Source organism: Gadus macrocephalus, chromosome 7 (assembly GCF_031168955.1).
Source record: "Gadus macrocephalus chromosome 7, ASM3116895v1".
Lineage (NCBI taxonomy): Eukaryota > Metazoa > Chordata > Actinopteri > Gadiformes > Gadidae > Gadus > Gadus macrocephalus.
The window spans coordinates 12,268,959-12,284,308 of NC_082388.1; the positions used below are offsets into that span (position 1 = coordinate 12,268,959).

A 15,350-nucleotide genomic window follows, 5' to 3' on the forward strand; every position below is an offset into this window, starting at 1 on the left:
TTAAATGGAGCTGTTATTCTAGAGAGAGTTACGTTTGGTTGTTAAGTTAGAGATAGTTATGTTTAGTTATAAGGTACGTAGGTCAGAGATGGTTAAGTTTATGTTTGGGTTCGGATTAGTTGTGGTATTTTTAAATAGGTTTACGTTTAGGTATTTGTTTAGAGATTGTTCAATATAGGATTTGGATTATGGTTGGTTTAGGTATTTTAGATGTGGTTAAGTATTCTTGCAGTAATTACGGCCAATAACACGCCATCCTACTGGTTATTTTGGGGGGTGTATCGCTTAGTGAAAGGGGTGTGTTATGTAATTATGTGGGTGTGCCCGCAGATACTCCCTTCTCGCCTAGGGGGTTATGCCGCCTTCAAAACAGCTCGGAGGGTTGCGCTTCTTTGCTTAATCAGTTTAATTGGGTATTACAACTGCTTGCAATGGTTGAAATGAGCGAGAATTGATCAGGTGATGTTTATCATTGCAATCTATAATATATCATAATGCAAATGTTAGAATGGGTGTTAATGGTGTGTTCCTGAACCCTCGGATGCCAGCCTTCCGAGTCGGTAGTCAGAAAATCTCCCAGCTTTCTTGAGGCACTTCTCGGAGGCACGCCCCCTTTTTGTCTTCGTCTCTGGGAATTCAGAGAGTAGTACGAGATCAGTGATGACGCTCAAAAGAGTGAAGAGATTTATTTTCTTTATAGGCCTATTTGTACCACGTTGGTCATTTTAATGTCTGTTCACCAATTTATGCATTGCACGGTCTTGCTGTGCACGGTCTTGCTGTACATACAATGTAAAGTTGTGTTGTTTGTTTTCGAGCTGGTTTGCTAAAGAGGCTAATGTAGCTAACAATAAACAATGACTAGCCAATTTCATGACACAATCTCAACGTCGCACGGGAACGCTATAAATTCTCGGAAATGAGACCGGAAATGACGTCCGACATCCGACTCGGAAGGCTGGTATCCGACGATTCAGGAACACACCATTTGTTCACCTCTTACGCCTCGTGCCCACTACCTCCGTCCGTTGACTGATCCCCATTGACTTTGAATGGGGACGGACGCGCAATGCATTGTGGATCCGTCCGTTCCGTTGGAGCCTTCGGCTCCGTCAAGAAGTTGAAAAATGTTCAACTTTTTCGGCAGCGACGGATCCGTCATCCAATCAGATCGCGTATGCAAATTTAAGCACTGTGACGCGACTCGGGCTCTGACGATACTGGAAAGCGGGTCATCTTGCATCGCAACAAGCAGGAAGAAGCGGGAAGAACCCGGCGAAGCGATTTGATTGGCTGACGGATGCCCACTGCACCGTCAGTCAACGGACGTGGGAAGGCGTGGCTGACGGATGGGGGAGTAGTCTTTGCAGAGGCATCCGTCAGCCAATCAAATCGCTTCGCCGGGTTCTTCCCGCTTCTTCCTGCTTGTTGCTCCCTAAAATCGAGTTGAACTATAGTTCTCTGATGAGGAAAGAACATGTTTTTTCAGAGAAGAATAGAGCTCGTAAGTCTTCCGGGAGACCCCGATGGGACCTCGGGGCTAGGAAAATTAGAATGGATTTCAATGGAGAGAAAGTAATTATTTTCTGGTCCCAGTCTTTATATTAAATTATAATTTTTCATGCAAAGAAAACAAAAAAAAAGAAGTTTGATAATGTTAGGTTTTGTATGAGGCCACTTTGTGAACTACAGCCCCTCGCTGCTTTCGACGCAAATTATACACGTTTGCGTATATAAAACAAACACACCTCCGCTGCGCGTCGGGGCCGGACAACGCCCCTTAACAGTGGTATAATGAGCACATACCACAGCCTGGCGTGATCTATTGCTTAAATATAAACAAATGATATAAAACAAAATCCCAGCCTCTTTCATTTTCAAATAGTATGTAAATATTCTGAATGAATAAAAATTGAAAAGATATGCGTGTCCTGTCATGTGTATGAGCTATACACGCACGACTTTATGTATATATTTATATATTATCTTATATTATTATTATTATTTATTATTATTATATTATATATTGTATAAATATATATTTAAGTTAAGAGTAACTTAAGCTACAGTTGTGCGTCTTCTCCATATTGTCCGCCATCGTACTGCTGCGAGTGAGAAATGCATCCTGGGATTTATAGGGGTTGCAAGTACACACGAGCCACCTCCGATGCATGCTCGGTGAAACGGCGAGATCGAGCACGCATCAAGAACACTTCCGGGTTTTACGACAGTACTCGCTTGATGCGTGCTTCGAATTGGAACAGTGCTCGGGCAACGACTGATGACGTTTCACGAGTCCACGAGCACACGAGCACGCACAAGTACGCGAATTGAGAAACGGCTGCGGCGATCTCTCTGCTCCACTTAACCGCTTTTTTCCAAGAGGAGGATAACAGGAAGGGGCGGACTTACGAGCTCTATAGAGCTCGATTTACGAGCTCGAGTGGCAAAGTCACGCCCCTTCCGGTAGAGCCCGTGGGACCTATGAGATCGAAAAATATGAATGGGTGTCAATGGAGAGAAAATTATTATTTTCTGGTCCCAGTCTATATATGCCCTGGATTACACATATGTTGTTTGTGGATTTAAATGATAATTTTTCATGCAAAGAAAACAAAAAAAATTCGTGAAGAAGTTGGATAATTTTAGGTTTTATGTGAGGCCGCTTTGTGAACTACAGCTCTTCGCTGCTCTCGACGCATATGATATACGTCACCACACCCGCACTTGGAACTCGGCACAGAGATGGCGATCTCTCTGCTACACTTCACCACTTTTTTTCAAGGCGAGGATAAAAGCATAGAAAGAGGTTAAAACCACTATAAGTCGGGGCATGTGGAGAGTTTTAGGTATGTGCCATCTCTATGTGCCATCTCTGTGCCGAGTTCCAAGAGTTTGACCGTTTATGGTTCAGTTAAAGGCTGCAGACTCAGAAAACACAATGAGAAAGACGACACATCTCGCATGTGACGTCACGCTCCTTGCGACTGGCTTGGACAAGAGTCAAGACCGACAATCTCCCCATCGGCATAACTGAAAATCTACACATACCCCGATTTATAATGGTTTTCTCCTCTTTCGATGCTGTTATCCTCCCCTTGGAAAAAAGCAGTGAGGTGGAGCAGAGAGATCGCCATGTCTATACAAGAGTGGTGGTGACCTTCACAAAGCGGCCTCACACAACCCTTTAATATGTCCATGAACACAACATTATCAAACTTCCTCTAGGATTTTTTTCCGTTTTCTTTGCATGGAAAATTATAATTTAAATCCACAAACAACATATGTGTATTCCAGGGCATGAAAGACTGGGACCAGAAAGAATGACTTTCTCTCCATTGAAAGCCATTCATATTTTACGATCTCAGCGGTCCCAAGGGGGTCTAAGGGCGTACTTACGAGCTCTGCATCGTTGGTCGGAAGGGGTATTTGTTTGCATGCAAACATCATAACAAGGGTTGATTTGCATGGTGACTTGAACCTCACACAGAAAATGTAGGTCTATAGGCTACATAGATACAAATTACACAACACACAAATTATGAATGTTTGTATTCAGAGGCCTGATTATTTATTGATCAAAAAATTTTGAATCAATTGTACAAAAGTCTTCCATTTTTTTTGTTAATCTGTCTCAATTGTTATCGTCAGCGGCACATCTGATTCCATTTCTAAGTGTCTCGCTCTCTTTTCGGATCAATGATATTTGTTTGCAGGTTCAAATGCCCTGGGACAGAAAGCTTTCCTAAAACAACATTTAAATCTGTTTCTGTCCAAGGAAACAAACAGTTATTTAACAAGCCCAGGATCAGTACGAATGTACACGATAAAATGGGCTACCCTAGGATAAATTGCCAGGATTAAAGATTAAATGTGTGCAATCGGCGCTCAATAGAGAGAGAGAGGCCTGTTGGCCTCTAACCATTAGATGGCGGCACAGCGCCGTTGTTTCAACGCAGGTGGTTAATTAAACGCTCACGCACACACACAGACATACACACACAAAAACATGCACACACAAGGATTTTCCTCCGCATGTGTGCATTTCAAAATGTCCAGCTATAAGTAAGTATAAGTAGCCTATAAGTTATATATGAACAACGTATAAGATAGCCATTCCTGCATGAACTAATCATCGTTTGGTAGGAAAGTAACATTCCGAGTGACTCCAGTCACTCCAAATTCCATGTTTGGCACAGCAGTCAGCGAGTTTCGAGCGAACCCTGTAGCAAAACCTCTCTGTATCAGATGGGAGCGGCATCCTCAGGCTTGTTTCCGTGGTTAAGGTCCCCTTTTTCTGCCGGGGACAAATGGAGTCAGTGTCATCCTCCTCCTGCGATCACATCTAACAGATTTTTTGGCTCTCAACTTCCATAACAGTAACCTAGTAATACCTTGTTTATACTTTATTAATTTATTATTATTTATGAATAAAATACAAGCTACTACTGGGCTAGTGTACCGGCTCTAGGGTGTTTGTCTCACAGCCGTTACTGTGTTTGATCCCCAGAGAGGTTAGCCTGCAGCCAAACCTGTGTGGTGATCCCAGAGAGCAAGATGCACCAACCCACCGCACATGCTTCTTGCATGACATATACCCACTCCCTCAAGGGTATCCATGACAACAGCGGAGTGGACCAGAGCTTGTGTTCGAGGGGAGAAGGTTGCCTACCCTCGGTTGGCTGCCGTTGGATCTATCTGAGCTATGCTCCACCTCCCATTGCAGACAGTGACCGGGTACCCTCCCAACTGGTTGTGTCCACTCAAGCTGCAACCGGGGCTCCACATCGCTCTGTAGGGCCACATATGAACACATACAGACACATACATACACACGCATGTATATTTGAACATATGATAGAAGTCAACAAGCAGGATTTGAGGGAGGCAACCTGCTCCTTAAAGGGTTAGCCGGTGAAAGGGGGTGAGTTGAAACAAATACAGCCTTTTTAAATAGAACAACTTTTTAGAAACAGACACTTCTTTTGCAAACTTTTAAACATGAAGTTTGTTTAAGATAGGATCAAAAAAATAGCAAAAAAACAATTTAAGTAACTATAGGATAAAAAATATATAAGAAGCAATTAGAAGGGAAAAATATCATGAAGAGTCAAGAATCAAGATGGATTCATCGATTACACGCACCACAACTTCGAGGCTGAGTTCTTCTGTGGCCGCAGGCTTCACTGCACATGAAAGGAGACATCCATGAGTCATATCAGGGTTGAGGAAGTGTACTGGCTGCGTAAACATCATGAAGTGTGAAGAATGTTTGATATGGTACATTGAGTACCAAAGGGAATGGGGAGTATACCAACCCTACCATGGTTATGGATTTTGAGATATAGATACGCCGGTTCGGATGCCCTGGTGGGAGAAGAACTGTTGACGCAGATGCTGACAAGTGAAGACACGGGGAGCTGGCCCCTAGTGAACCTGCATCCTCTGCGGACGCCGTCATGGAAGATGTATTTGGGACATTCCTGGGTGGCCCCAGAGTCAACGTACCTTGGGGATTACAAATAAACAATGACCTTAACTATTACCAAGAAGTTAAGGAAATTATTTATGCATTCAATTATTTTTCAAATATAGAAATAAATAGAATGGTGGAGTTAACCCGTGAGAAGAGATAGGTGTACTGCAGAGTTGTGTGAGGTGTAGTGTTGAATCGTGTTAGTCGTAAAAGCAAAGTGTACGTATAGTAGAGTATGGTAATGTAACGTAAAGTGTAGTAGAGTAGTTATGTATAGTTATGTATAGTAATGTACAGCAGAGTATCGTAGGGTACAGTATAGTTATGTATAGTAGAGTAGAGAGCAGTGATTCTCCCGTGGTGGGTTGCGGTTCATAAGTTGGTGGCGGTGTCACACCAGAATTGTACCGGGGGCGAAAAATTGTACCGCCTACTTCTGAGTGAGTCGCAGAGCATATGCCAAATCTTAATTTTTCGAAAATAGTCAATGAATTAAATAATGTCTCAATGTTATTTCCTTTTTTAATGGCTTACTATTTCATTGAGATAACCCCCAATTGTTGTAGCTTTTTGTTTGCTCAACGTTTTTAACAGTACATGAAGCACATTGTTGGTTACTACAATATTGGTAAATGAATGTTGTACGTTTGGGTCGTGACTTCATGACCAATGACTCATGTGGGTCCTGAGTCTAGACAAGTGGTATAGAGTATGGTACAGTATAGCTATGTTGTCGGAGAGTATATGAGTTTGTATATGTTATGTGTCAGAGTACTGTAGCAGTGGAGTAGAGTAAAATAGAGAGTATTTATGTAGCGGAGAATACAGAGAATAAGGATAAGTAGGATAAGTATCTATCGTCGATATGAGTACAAGGGCGTACCAGTAGTAGAGGCGGTGTAGTGAGGTGTGGTTGGCTTGTTCCCACGTACACTCAGTGTGCTCCATCCTGTGGAACACACAGCCCAGCCGCTGCACAACAGCACTACCCCGACCTGGAGCGGGAGACAAAGAAACAATGAACAAACAGCAGCCCAGTCACATACATGGCCGCTCATTATTACACGTAACCCTAGGTGGCAGCATGATGTGGTGGTTAGGGAGTTGGAGTCCTAGCATAAAAGTTATTAATTACGTTTATGACACGGCTCTTCTCAATGCCATGGAACGCTCCATTCACTTGCATGGGCCCTTCACAATGTCCGGCAGTGAATTATATTTGATAATTCCCCATTGCTCAGTATAATTGACCGCGTCTTTCGTAACACTCCGCGAGTAGTCCGGTAACTTATCAACCCAAGCGTACACGGTTGCTAAGCGACGTCAACGTCTTTGGCTGACTATTTCTCTGCTGATCAACACTACGAATGCTGGAAACAAATTGTAAAAAGACACACCGTGTGAAGTTATTTTTTGGTTTTGGCAAGTAGCCGTGTAATAAGCGGGATAATGTATAGAACGTTGCCGGTCATTATCGAAAATATGCCCTTTCAGGGCGAAGCAAGACACCTCCGCTTTGCGTCGGTGTCCGGTTCGCCCTTTCGGGGCTTAGGTTCATACATTTACATTATCCCTTATATGATGTATCTGAAATACCAACACTTTGGATGCTAGCATCTGCTAAATGAAATAACAACATAGCAACAGTCCCATAAGAAAAGGCTAGTGAAGGGTATTACAAGCCAATCTTTTGACGTTAAATAAGCTTCTAGCTTTGACAGTTCTTGTTCGAGGATACCCCCTTCCAGGGACAATTGGTGCAGAATGGGGCACAAATGTAACAATAGAAATTAATTATCATATCAATTGTTATTTATGGGAACACCATATTTAATTGAAAACTGACGCATATACTGTTAACGGACCGGGATAAATGCTGACCTACTAATATGAACCATAATTCAGATATACTAGTTGAATACTACCTTTCAACTCTATGAACAGCCTTTTAACATAAAGTTTCCATAAAGCTGGGGTAGGCAACTTTAATGGGGAAAAATGCCAACCCATCCCTTCAGGCTTCCCTCTTTGCTGGAAAAGGTCTACATTACCAGGTGATCTAACCACTTCTGCGTAACGCGTGCTCTTGACTTCCGTGTACTTGGTGCATGGACCGTTCAACAAGGAGTGCACTCTGACTTTAAGTTCTTTTGACAGGTCGACCTGGATGCGATGACTGGTGCTGGGGGTTCGGATAACCTTGCAAGGGACACAACAAAGACACGTTCAATAATGTCGATAATCGTTGAAATGGAAACAGTAGTGTCAAGCAGATGTACTGTTACTTTAAGAAAGCTGTCCTCAAGTAGTAGTAGAATTGCCACCAAAAAAACGTTATTCTTGTAAAAGTAAAAAGTCATTAACGATTTTAAGACTTGAAATTACTTCATTGCTTTTAACTTAAAGTTTTCCAGAAAATAATGGTGAAGCAATAATGTGTGAGTAGGTCTATCTGGACTTTTTCAAAAAACGCGGATTGATGAGTAATCATTAGTAATTGATGACAGACTGAGACTTGCATTCTTCTTCGTTTAGACAAAATTAATGTGCACTTTAGGCCTGACGCATGCTTTCTAAAATGTAACTAAGTCGATTAATTAATTCCAAACCGAATCCGCGAAATTACCACATTTGAAAAATACTTACACACTTAGCCTAAATTAAAAAGCTATTCAATCAGACATTTCAGTTGTTTTAATTAACTTATTTTCCATATTGCTGATAACGATATGATTGTTGAACAGTGGATTTGGGTGATGGGTTCGGAGAGAATAGCCCACTTACAGACCACCGGTTGAGGTAGGTGTTGAAGTAAGTGAGGTAGAAGCGGACTCTGCATGCGGGGTCCATGAGGGCTCCGTACGGAGCGCTCCACTTCACGAGGAGGAGCCCCAGGTAACCCGGATCCGTTACATCCAAGTCATGGGGAGCTTCCACTGAAGATGGGCAAAGTGAAAACAACGTGGAACGAGGTTTCACACGTGTAAAAAAAGAAGCTACAAATAGAAATCGAAAAGGCATATAATAGCCAATATATTTTTTTATATAGTTTTTTCCTTCCCCTATTCCACCCCACGTTACCTATACAAGATTTCATATTTATATAGAAAACCAAATATAATTAAAAGTTTAAAAAATTTGACACACATCAATATTCCCATCACATAGGCCTAATTAAACGATGAATGTAAAGGTAACTTACATGTGTGCGTGTTGTATACCAAACTGGAGCTGGACTGTAGTTGAAAGAAAAGCAGTAGCAGTGACGACCACGTGTATCGCTCCATCACGTTGAGGTGGAAACAAACCAACTGAACACAATTCTAAATATTGTGCACAAATAAGACGGAAAGATACTTCTGTAATGAGCGAGGGGTCGCTCCGTTTCTCTAAAAGCAGCCTATAGAACACACCCATTCAGGTCTCTCTCGCTCTCTTTCTCTCTCTCGCTCTCCTTCATGGTTCCACTTTTGCATATTTTCAAATCTTATCAAACTTTTTTTTAAATAAAGGATGTTGGTAGCCTACTGTCTCTGTTAAAATGCGATAAAGAGTTACCTTTTTAACTTTATTGTTGGTTGATATACAATACAATTAATAATTAAATAAACAACAATATCAGTGAACGTATAAATAAAAGTGAATGAAGCAGAATACTGAACTGAAATTAAAATAATAGATATGGATTGCAAAGAAATTAATTTTGTTGACCTTGTTTGTTTCTTTTTTTTAAGAAACCTGTTAAATTCATACAGATAGTATTTACAGAGGTTGACAGGTTTTTGTATTTTTTCATGCATTTCAATTTGTCATTTAATGAAAAAATGCATAGGCCTACACCTTCACTCTTTGGTTCTGTTGTCTTTTTTATTTACAAAAATAGGCACAGCCAGTGAAGCAGTATGGCAAAAGCACGGACAATTTTAAGTGTAAGTGACCGCCCTGTTTAAACTTGAAATCTGGTCACTGAGACTTTCTAGGCGGCACTAAAGCTTAAAATATCCGACATGCTTTACCCTGTCGGACACTGCCAACCACATTATCCGCTCCCCAGCCACATACGAATTCGCAGTGCACTTCTTTACTCGTCTCACACAATATAGCCTACGACAACACCAACATGTTTCTTTTCGGATGCGTTTTATTCAGCGCTTCCAGGTCCTTTTATCGGACGAGAAGCTAAAGAGCTAGCGCTCTTGTGACGAACCACTTGCTTATCACGTTCACGTCACCCCCAGTGGCTAGGGGCTAGGATCTGGTTGTGTAGTCTTTCTAATTACATATGTTTGTATTGTCTTACGTGTACGTTCCTACGTGTCGTTTGTGGCACAAATCAAAGGGGATCATGAAAGACAATCTTTTGCCGTTGACTAACGTACATATTTTTTCCAAAATTAGGTCCCATGTTTGTCCACCGTAAAGATAGCGACACCGGGCTCTCTCTATTGTTCTCCCAGTGGTCAAATCTTTTGTTTTGTTGTACAATTCCATGTTTTGTTGAACCATACCGCCAATCTAAAGTGTCTTACCATTCCATGCAAGAAACAGTTCAAACAAATTTCTGACTACATTGTAAAAATGACAGTTTGATCATTAACATGTTCCCAAAGGATTAAAGATGGGGCAGGCAACTTTGGAGCAAACAGCCAGAGAAGATTTTGTCCAACCGTCAAATCCCACACCTCCCTACAGGCCACCCTCGAAAGCCACACCTGGATTTGTGTGCGGCTAGCTCAAAAGCTTTAGCAATAGGTCTGCCTCCTTGTGGTGGACCCTGGTCCTGCGTAATGAGTGCACGGGCAGAGTGTGTTCAGGTAGGCAGGTAGCTATGTTGGTAGTAGACAGGTAGGCTATTCAGTCATGTCATTCTAGCCAAATTGAATGATTAGACATGCTCAGTCCAGGCCTGCAACCGCCACAGATACTGGCTTATGTTCTGTTTTTGTCAGAGCATCGAATTTATTGATTGCTGTTGGGATGCAAAGAAAATGTCAACAATTATAAAAAAAAATGCTTCTAAAATAAATTGACCACACAAGCTCTAAGGTAATTGCATTTCAAAGTGGTAACAGGATAGTGCCATTGCTATTTAGTGTCCCGCTCCCAGTCAAAAGGGTCTGGGTTCGATCCCCAAATCCATTGTATCCTTAGGTAAGAGGCTTTGTAACCTGTATACCTGCTGATGAAACGCATCCAAATTTACTTTTTCACTTTTGGTCAAAAAGCACTAAGAGTAAGCATATAGACTGCAAGATCGAACAGGTCAGTCGGAGTAAAGTTACTACACACACATCCGTCGTAAATTAAGATAATAAAATGCATAAAACATGAATACATTAATTCCCCTGACACAGTATTCTGTAAAATAACCAAATACAATCTGCCAAGTAAAGCCGAGCAGTCCTGACACACAAGTTGGCCTGTTTCCAGAGTGTCCTCTTATATCAACCCACAGAATAGAAAAACCAAGGATTGCACTGGGGGGTAGCCTATCGGGTAGGCTACATGGGCAGGTTTGACGGGGCTGGCTTTGTTATACCCATTCAACTACAATGCAAAGATCGTACAATTAGCATAATTTTGGCAACATTTTGGTTGAATTTTGGTACAATTCGTAGCGATGACAGTGAGCATTGAAAAGCGGTACTGCAGTCTAAATTTAAATATTGAATAGGGCCTTGTCTGCCCGCCCCCGCCTACCAAGGCTGGAAACATGAGCGGGATGCCAGGTGGAGGAGGCATGGCAAGCAACGACGAGTCTGACACTTTGTGGATCAGCTCATGTATACGTTTGCAATGGATGTATTGTTTGCAAATAATAAGCCAGCTGATTTAACATCCATCTTGAAATCCTACAGTGCTCTAAGCTGTCTTCATCTTTCAAATGCTATTCTGTTTTAGCAGGACTTTATTCATGGAGTGGTCATAGAGGACAAGGCTTTTAGGTTGGGTAGAATAAAGAAAAACCTCAGTGTATCCATCTGTTTGTTTGCTTGCTTATAATAAATTGATAATTAAACTGTCATAATACACAGGCCAAAATAAAATGAAACATTATGGAAAATGGCGAGGAGAGCGGTGGCTTTGTTGTCGGAGGCGGCAGTGTCACCCCAGCATGCTTGATTTGATTTTGGAAAGCAGACATCAACCTCAGGCTCTTCCTTCACTATTTTCCATTCTTGCGCTTAGGTCACTACAATATAACATTTGATTTCAGGGAATCATTTCTGGTTTGCATTGTTCTGACAGGGCTGTTAGGGAACAAAACAACCAACAAACAAGGTAGGGAAAAAACACAGGGAAACCCTTGTGGCCTGTTTGCATCTCCAGTACAACAGGGCTTGAAGGTGTGCTTTAACTGATGAGGCGCTTGTTTTGAGTTGATGCCACAACACTAACTTATTGTATTTAGTTTTATATCATAGCCCGATTTCAATTGTGATCGATTTGTTATCGAGACATTGGCATTTAAATGGGCATTTAGGCCATTTATCATTGAATTTAATAGAATGTATATTAGGTTGGTTTCAGAGCGAAGCATCACACACAATTCAATCGGCGATGAGAAATTTAGTTTGAAGGATAGGTGGATATGGTCAAACAGAAATCACTGCTGTGTGCTAGTATCTTTATCATCATGAACCCTTTAGATTAGGCAGCTACATTACATCTATAGGCATCATTGAACAAAATGCCCTAACCCCCCTGAATATGCAATCCTGTTGCTAATTCATTTTGGAAGGAATGTGGAAGGCAAGAGTCGTGGGAAACAATGAGTCCATAATATGGAGTAAGATAAGGGTTGGCAAATTCGAGCTACTCCTTTTTTGGGTAAACTCACAAAACACCCAACTTATTATTATTATTAAATAAATAAACAGAAAAAAAGTACATTGAACGTCATAATGGGCATCAATTAGGCTGTCACAGTAATAGCAACAGAAATAACAACATATCAAGCAGTCCCGAACCATGAGCCATACTCAGATTATATGACGACGTGTCTCAGACACAAGAACACAATGTGCTCTTTGGCCCGACTCCGGAGATGGTTCATCTTGGGCCTGACTCATCACGTTTTAAACTGGGAGGCCTAATGGAAATTAAAATCAACGCACCATTGCTTGACTCACTGTTGCCAAAAGGGCCAATGGAAAAGGACTATCTGTTGATCCTAAGGTGTTCAACTCTTTGCTAGCTTGGGCTGAGATTATTGAGGTTTGCGTTCTTCATTTTGATATTGTGAGATGGGCATGTTTTGCTTGTCAGGAAAACATTCAAATAACATTATTCAGATGAGGAGATTTTATCATAATTTTTTTTTTTTACATATTTGAAAAAGACTCATGATGTGAAACTGAGTAAAATTGACTTACAGGTGTGTAACAGATAAGTGCTCTGGGATAACCTGAGCTTAACATGTCAATACCCTAAAAAGCACTATGCCCTGCACTGTTGAGAGTTTGGGAAATTACCTGAAGCTCAAAAGATGCTTGAAAGACAATCAAATAAAAAGAAACTCAACAACATTTTGAAACGCAAAAAAGCAGAATATATAGTTGCATTATCGTGTGAAACAGCAGTTATTTTTTGTGGTTTATTTACTTTAACCCTGAATTTATTACTAATTGTAGGCATGATTTACAGACTACCCGAGAAATAAGATAGAGTTGACAAACTGAAGCTACTCCAGGTTTGTGTGTCTCCAGCAAACACACCCCATTTATTCTGTCTCCCTTGGCAACACAGGGTAAATAAATAAATACACAAAAATAAGAAGAAAAAGAAACATACATTGAGCCTCGTAATGTGCAATAAATTAAATGAAGATAAAAAATAACAACAATTTCTTGTCTAATTCAAAGCTCTGATTGCTCACCTGTACAACAACCTACTGCTGACGTCTGAGATGACAGCGAGAAGATATAACGCGCACACACACGCACTTATTATGGACTCATTGTCCAGTTTAGGCCTTTGCGTCAACCTAGGCAAGTGTCTATCCCACTTTAGCAAATTCACACACACACACACACACACACACACACACACACACACACACACACACACACACACACACACACACACACACACACACACACACACACACACACACACACACACACACACACACACACAGGGAAATAAAAACAGGAGTTGGCTGCTGCCAGCTGTCTTCACACGAGAAGACTGGAGGGCGTAGTCTCCCCCTCCTGTCCTCCAACTCAGTCAGCTGGTAAGTCCCCCCAATCCCTCCCCCGACCGGGGTCCTCTCCATGACAACCAGGTCCTCACCTCCTAAAGGAAGGTTCCCTGGACCCCCTGGCATCACTCCACGGTCACCCCACCTCTCCCCCTCCCCTGGGGCTGGAGGCAGGGGGTCTGGGTGTGTGGCTAGAGCCGGACCACGCCCCTCCCCCCCCCCCCACCTGGTGTGGTGGGTCAATCATCAGCCTCCAGCTGGGGGGTCTTTGAGGCGGGGAGGTCCAGGAGAGCCTGCACTGTCATGCCCACCTTCACCAGGCCACGCTCCTCCAGGATGTGGTGGGGCAGGCACAGCTGGTCCTGGGGAACACACACACACGCACACACACACGCACACGCACACACACACACACACACACACACACACACACACACACACACACACACACACACACACACACACACACACACACACAATATGGAGCCGTTATATATAGTATGCTGCCTACGGCGGATGCGCGCTGCGCTACACAGAAAGCTACCATTTTGCAATTCCGGTTAAATGCTGAATTGGGCAAGGATAATAAAGTTCAGTCAAATGGAAACATGGCTTGCATATTACAAACATCTCTTATTTGAATATAGATATTTTACTTTTAAAAAATCTAATTATTCCGTGTGCCTCGTATAATTGATATATTTCTTATATTCCTGCATTCTTGGATTTATACAGGTGAAGGGAGTCGTTGAGTGGACAATCATTGTTGGCTTGTATCTCTTAAACTACAACCAATCAAAAGATGCACAAATAAATTGGGATGTTTGTAGTGCTTAATATGAGCAACCACATCCTCAAATACACTGTCCCCCTAACCCCTCAGTGAGTCTTAAAGAGGCCCTCAGCCTCAAATACACTGTCCCCCTAACCCCTCAGTGAGTCTTAAAGAGGCCCTCAGCCTCAAATACACTGTCCCCCTAACCCCTCAGTGAGTCTTAAAGAGGCCCTCAGCCTCAAATACACTGTCCCCCTAACCCCTCAGTGAGTCTTAAAGAGGCCCTCAGCCTCAAATACACTGTCCCCCTAACCCCTCAGTGAGTCTTAAAGAGGCCCTCAGCCTCAAATACACTGTCCCCCTAACCCCTCAGTGAGTCTTAAAGAGGCCCTCAGCCTCAAATACACTGTCGCCCTAACCCCTCAGTGAGTCTTAAAGAGGCCCTCAGCCTCAAATACACTGTCCCCCTAACCCCTCAGTGAGTCTTAAAGAGGCCCTCAGCCTCAAATACACTGTCCCCCTAACCCCTCAGTGAGTCTTAAAGAGGCCCCCTCACACTACACTGACCCTCTAACCCTGGGCCCTCAGAACTCAGGGTTAGGAAGTCTCCTAAACCACACACGGCGGAAACCTTCTGAAGTTACCAAAAGGAGGGATCAGGTTTGGGCGAAACAGATGTGTTCAAAAGAAAAGAAAAGAACTCAAAAAAAAATGTATATTGAGCCAGAGGGTGTGACGCTCTCTTTCTTCTTTTGAGTGTTGAGAGCCAACATGATCATCAAACATCGCCGTCCCGTGAGTCCTCTTCCCTCTGTGGTTCATTTATTAGACTTTCAGGTCTGAATAATTACTGACATTTTTGACCTCAGGAAGAACAGCACTCGTCGGTGTGTACG

The 15,350-nt window shown here is 42.3% G+C and overlaps 2 protein-coding genes across 4 annotated transcripts in view; both read right to left on the minus strand.

The window, feature by feature from the left end:
• Positions 1-3,539: 3,539 nt before the first annotated feature.
• On the minus strand, positions 3,540-8,901 carry il13ra2 (interleukin 13 receptor, alpha 2). 2 transcript variants are annotated; one of them, XM_060055827.1, is made up of 8 exons: positions 8,679-8,901; positions 8,261-8,412; positions 7,528-7,675; positions 6,360-6,471; positions 5,324-5,508; positions 5,146-5,186; positions 4,673-4,792; positions 3,540-4,297 (listed from the first exon to the last, which is right to left on the minus strand). In XM_060055827.1, exons 1-8 carry the CDS (start codon positions 8,761-8,763, stop codon positions 4,133-4,135), a joined length of 1,008 nt encoding a protein of 335 aa, XP_059911810.1. In that variant the 5' UTR covers positions 8,764-8,901; the 3' UTR covers positions 3,540-4,132. The 2 variants fall into 2 exon arrangements, with proteins under 2 accessions (XP_059911810.1, XP_059911811.1); XM_060055828.1 differs by lacking the exons at positions 8,261-8,412; positions 8,679-8,901 and adding an exon at positions 7,762-8,242.
• Positions 8,902-13,164: 4,263 nt separating this feature from the next.
• lrch2 (leucine-rich repeats and calponin homology (CH) domain containing 2) overlaps positions 13,165-15,350 on the minus strand; it is a 29,426-nt gene continuing 27,240 nt past the window's right edge. For both annotated transcript variants that reach the window (XM_060055722.1, XM_060055723.1), the window contains one exon: positions 13,165-14,041. In XM_060055722.1, coding sequence (XP_059911705.1) covers positions 13,919-14,041 — 123 coding nt within the window. In that variant the 3' untranslated portion in view covers positions 13,165-13,918. The remainder of the gene's footprint in view (positions 14,042-15,350) is intronic.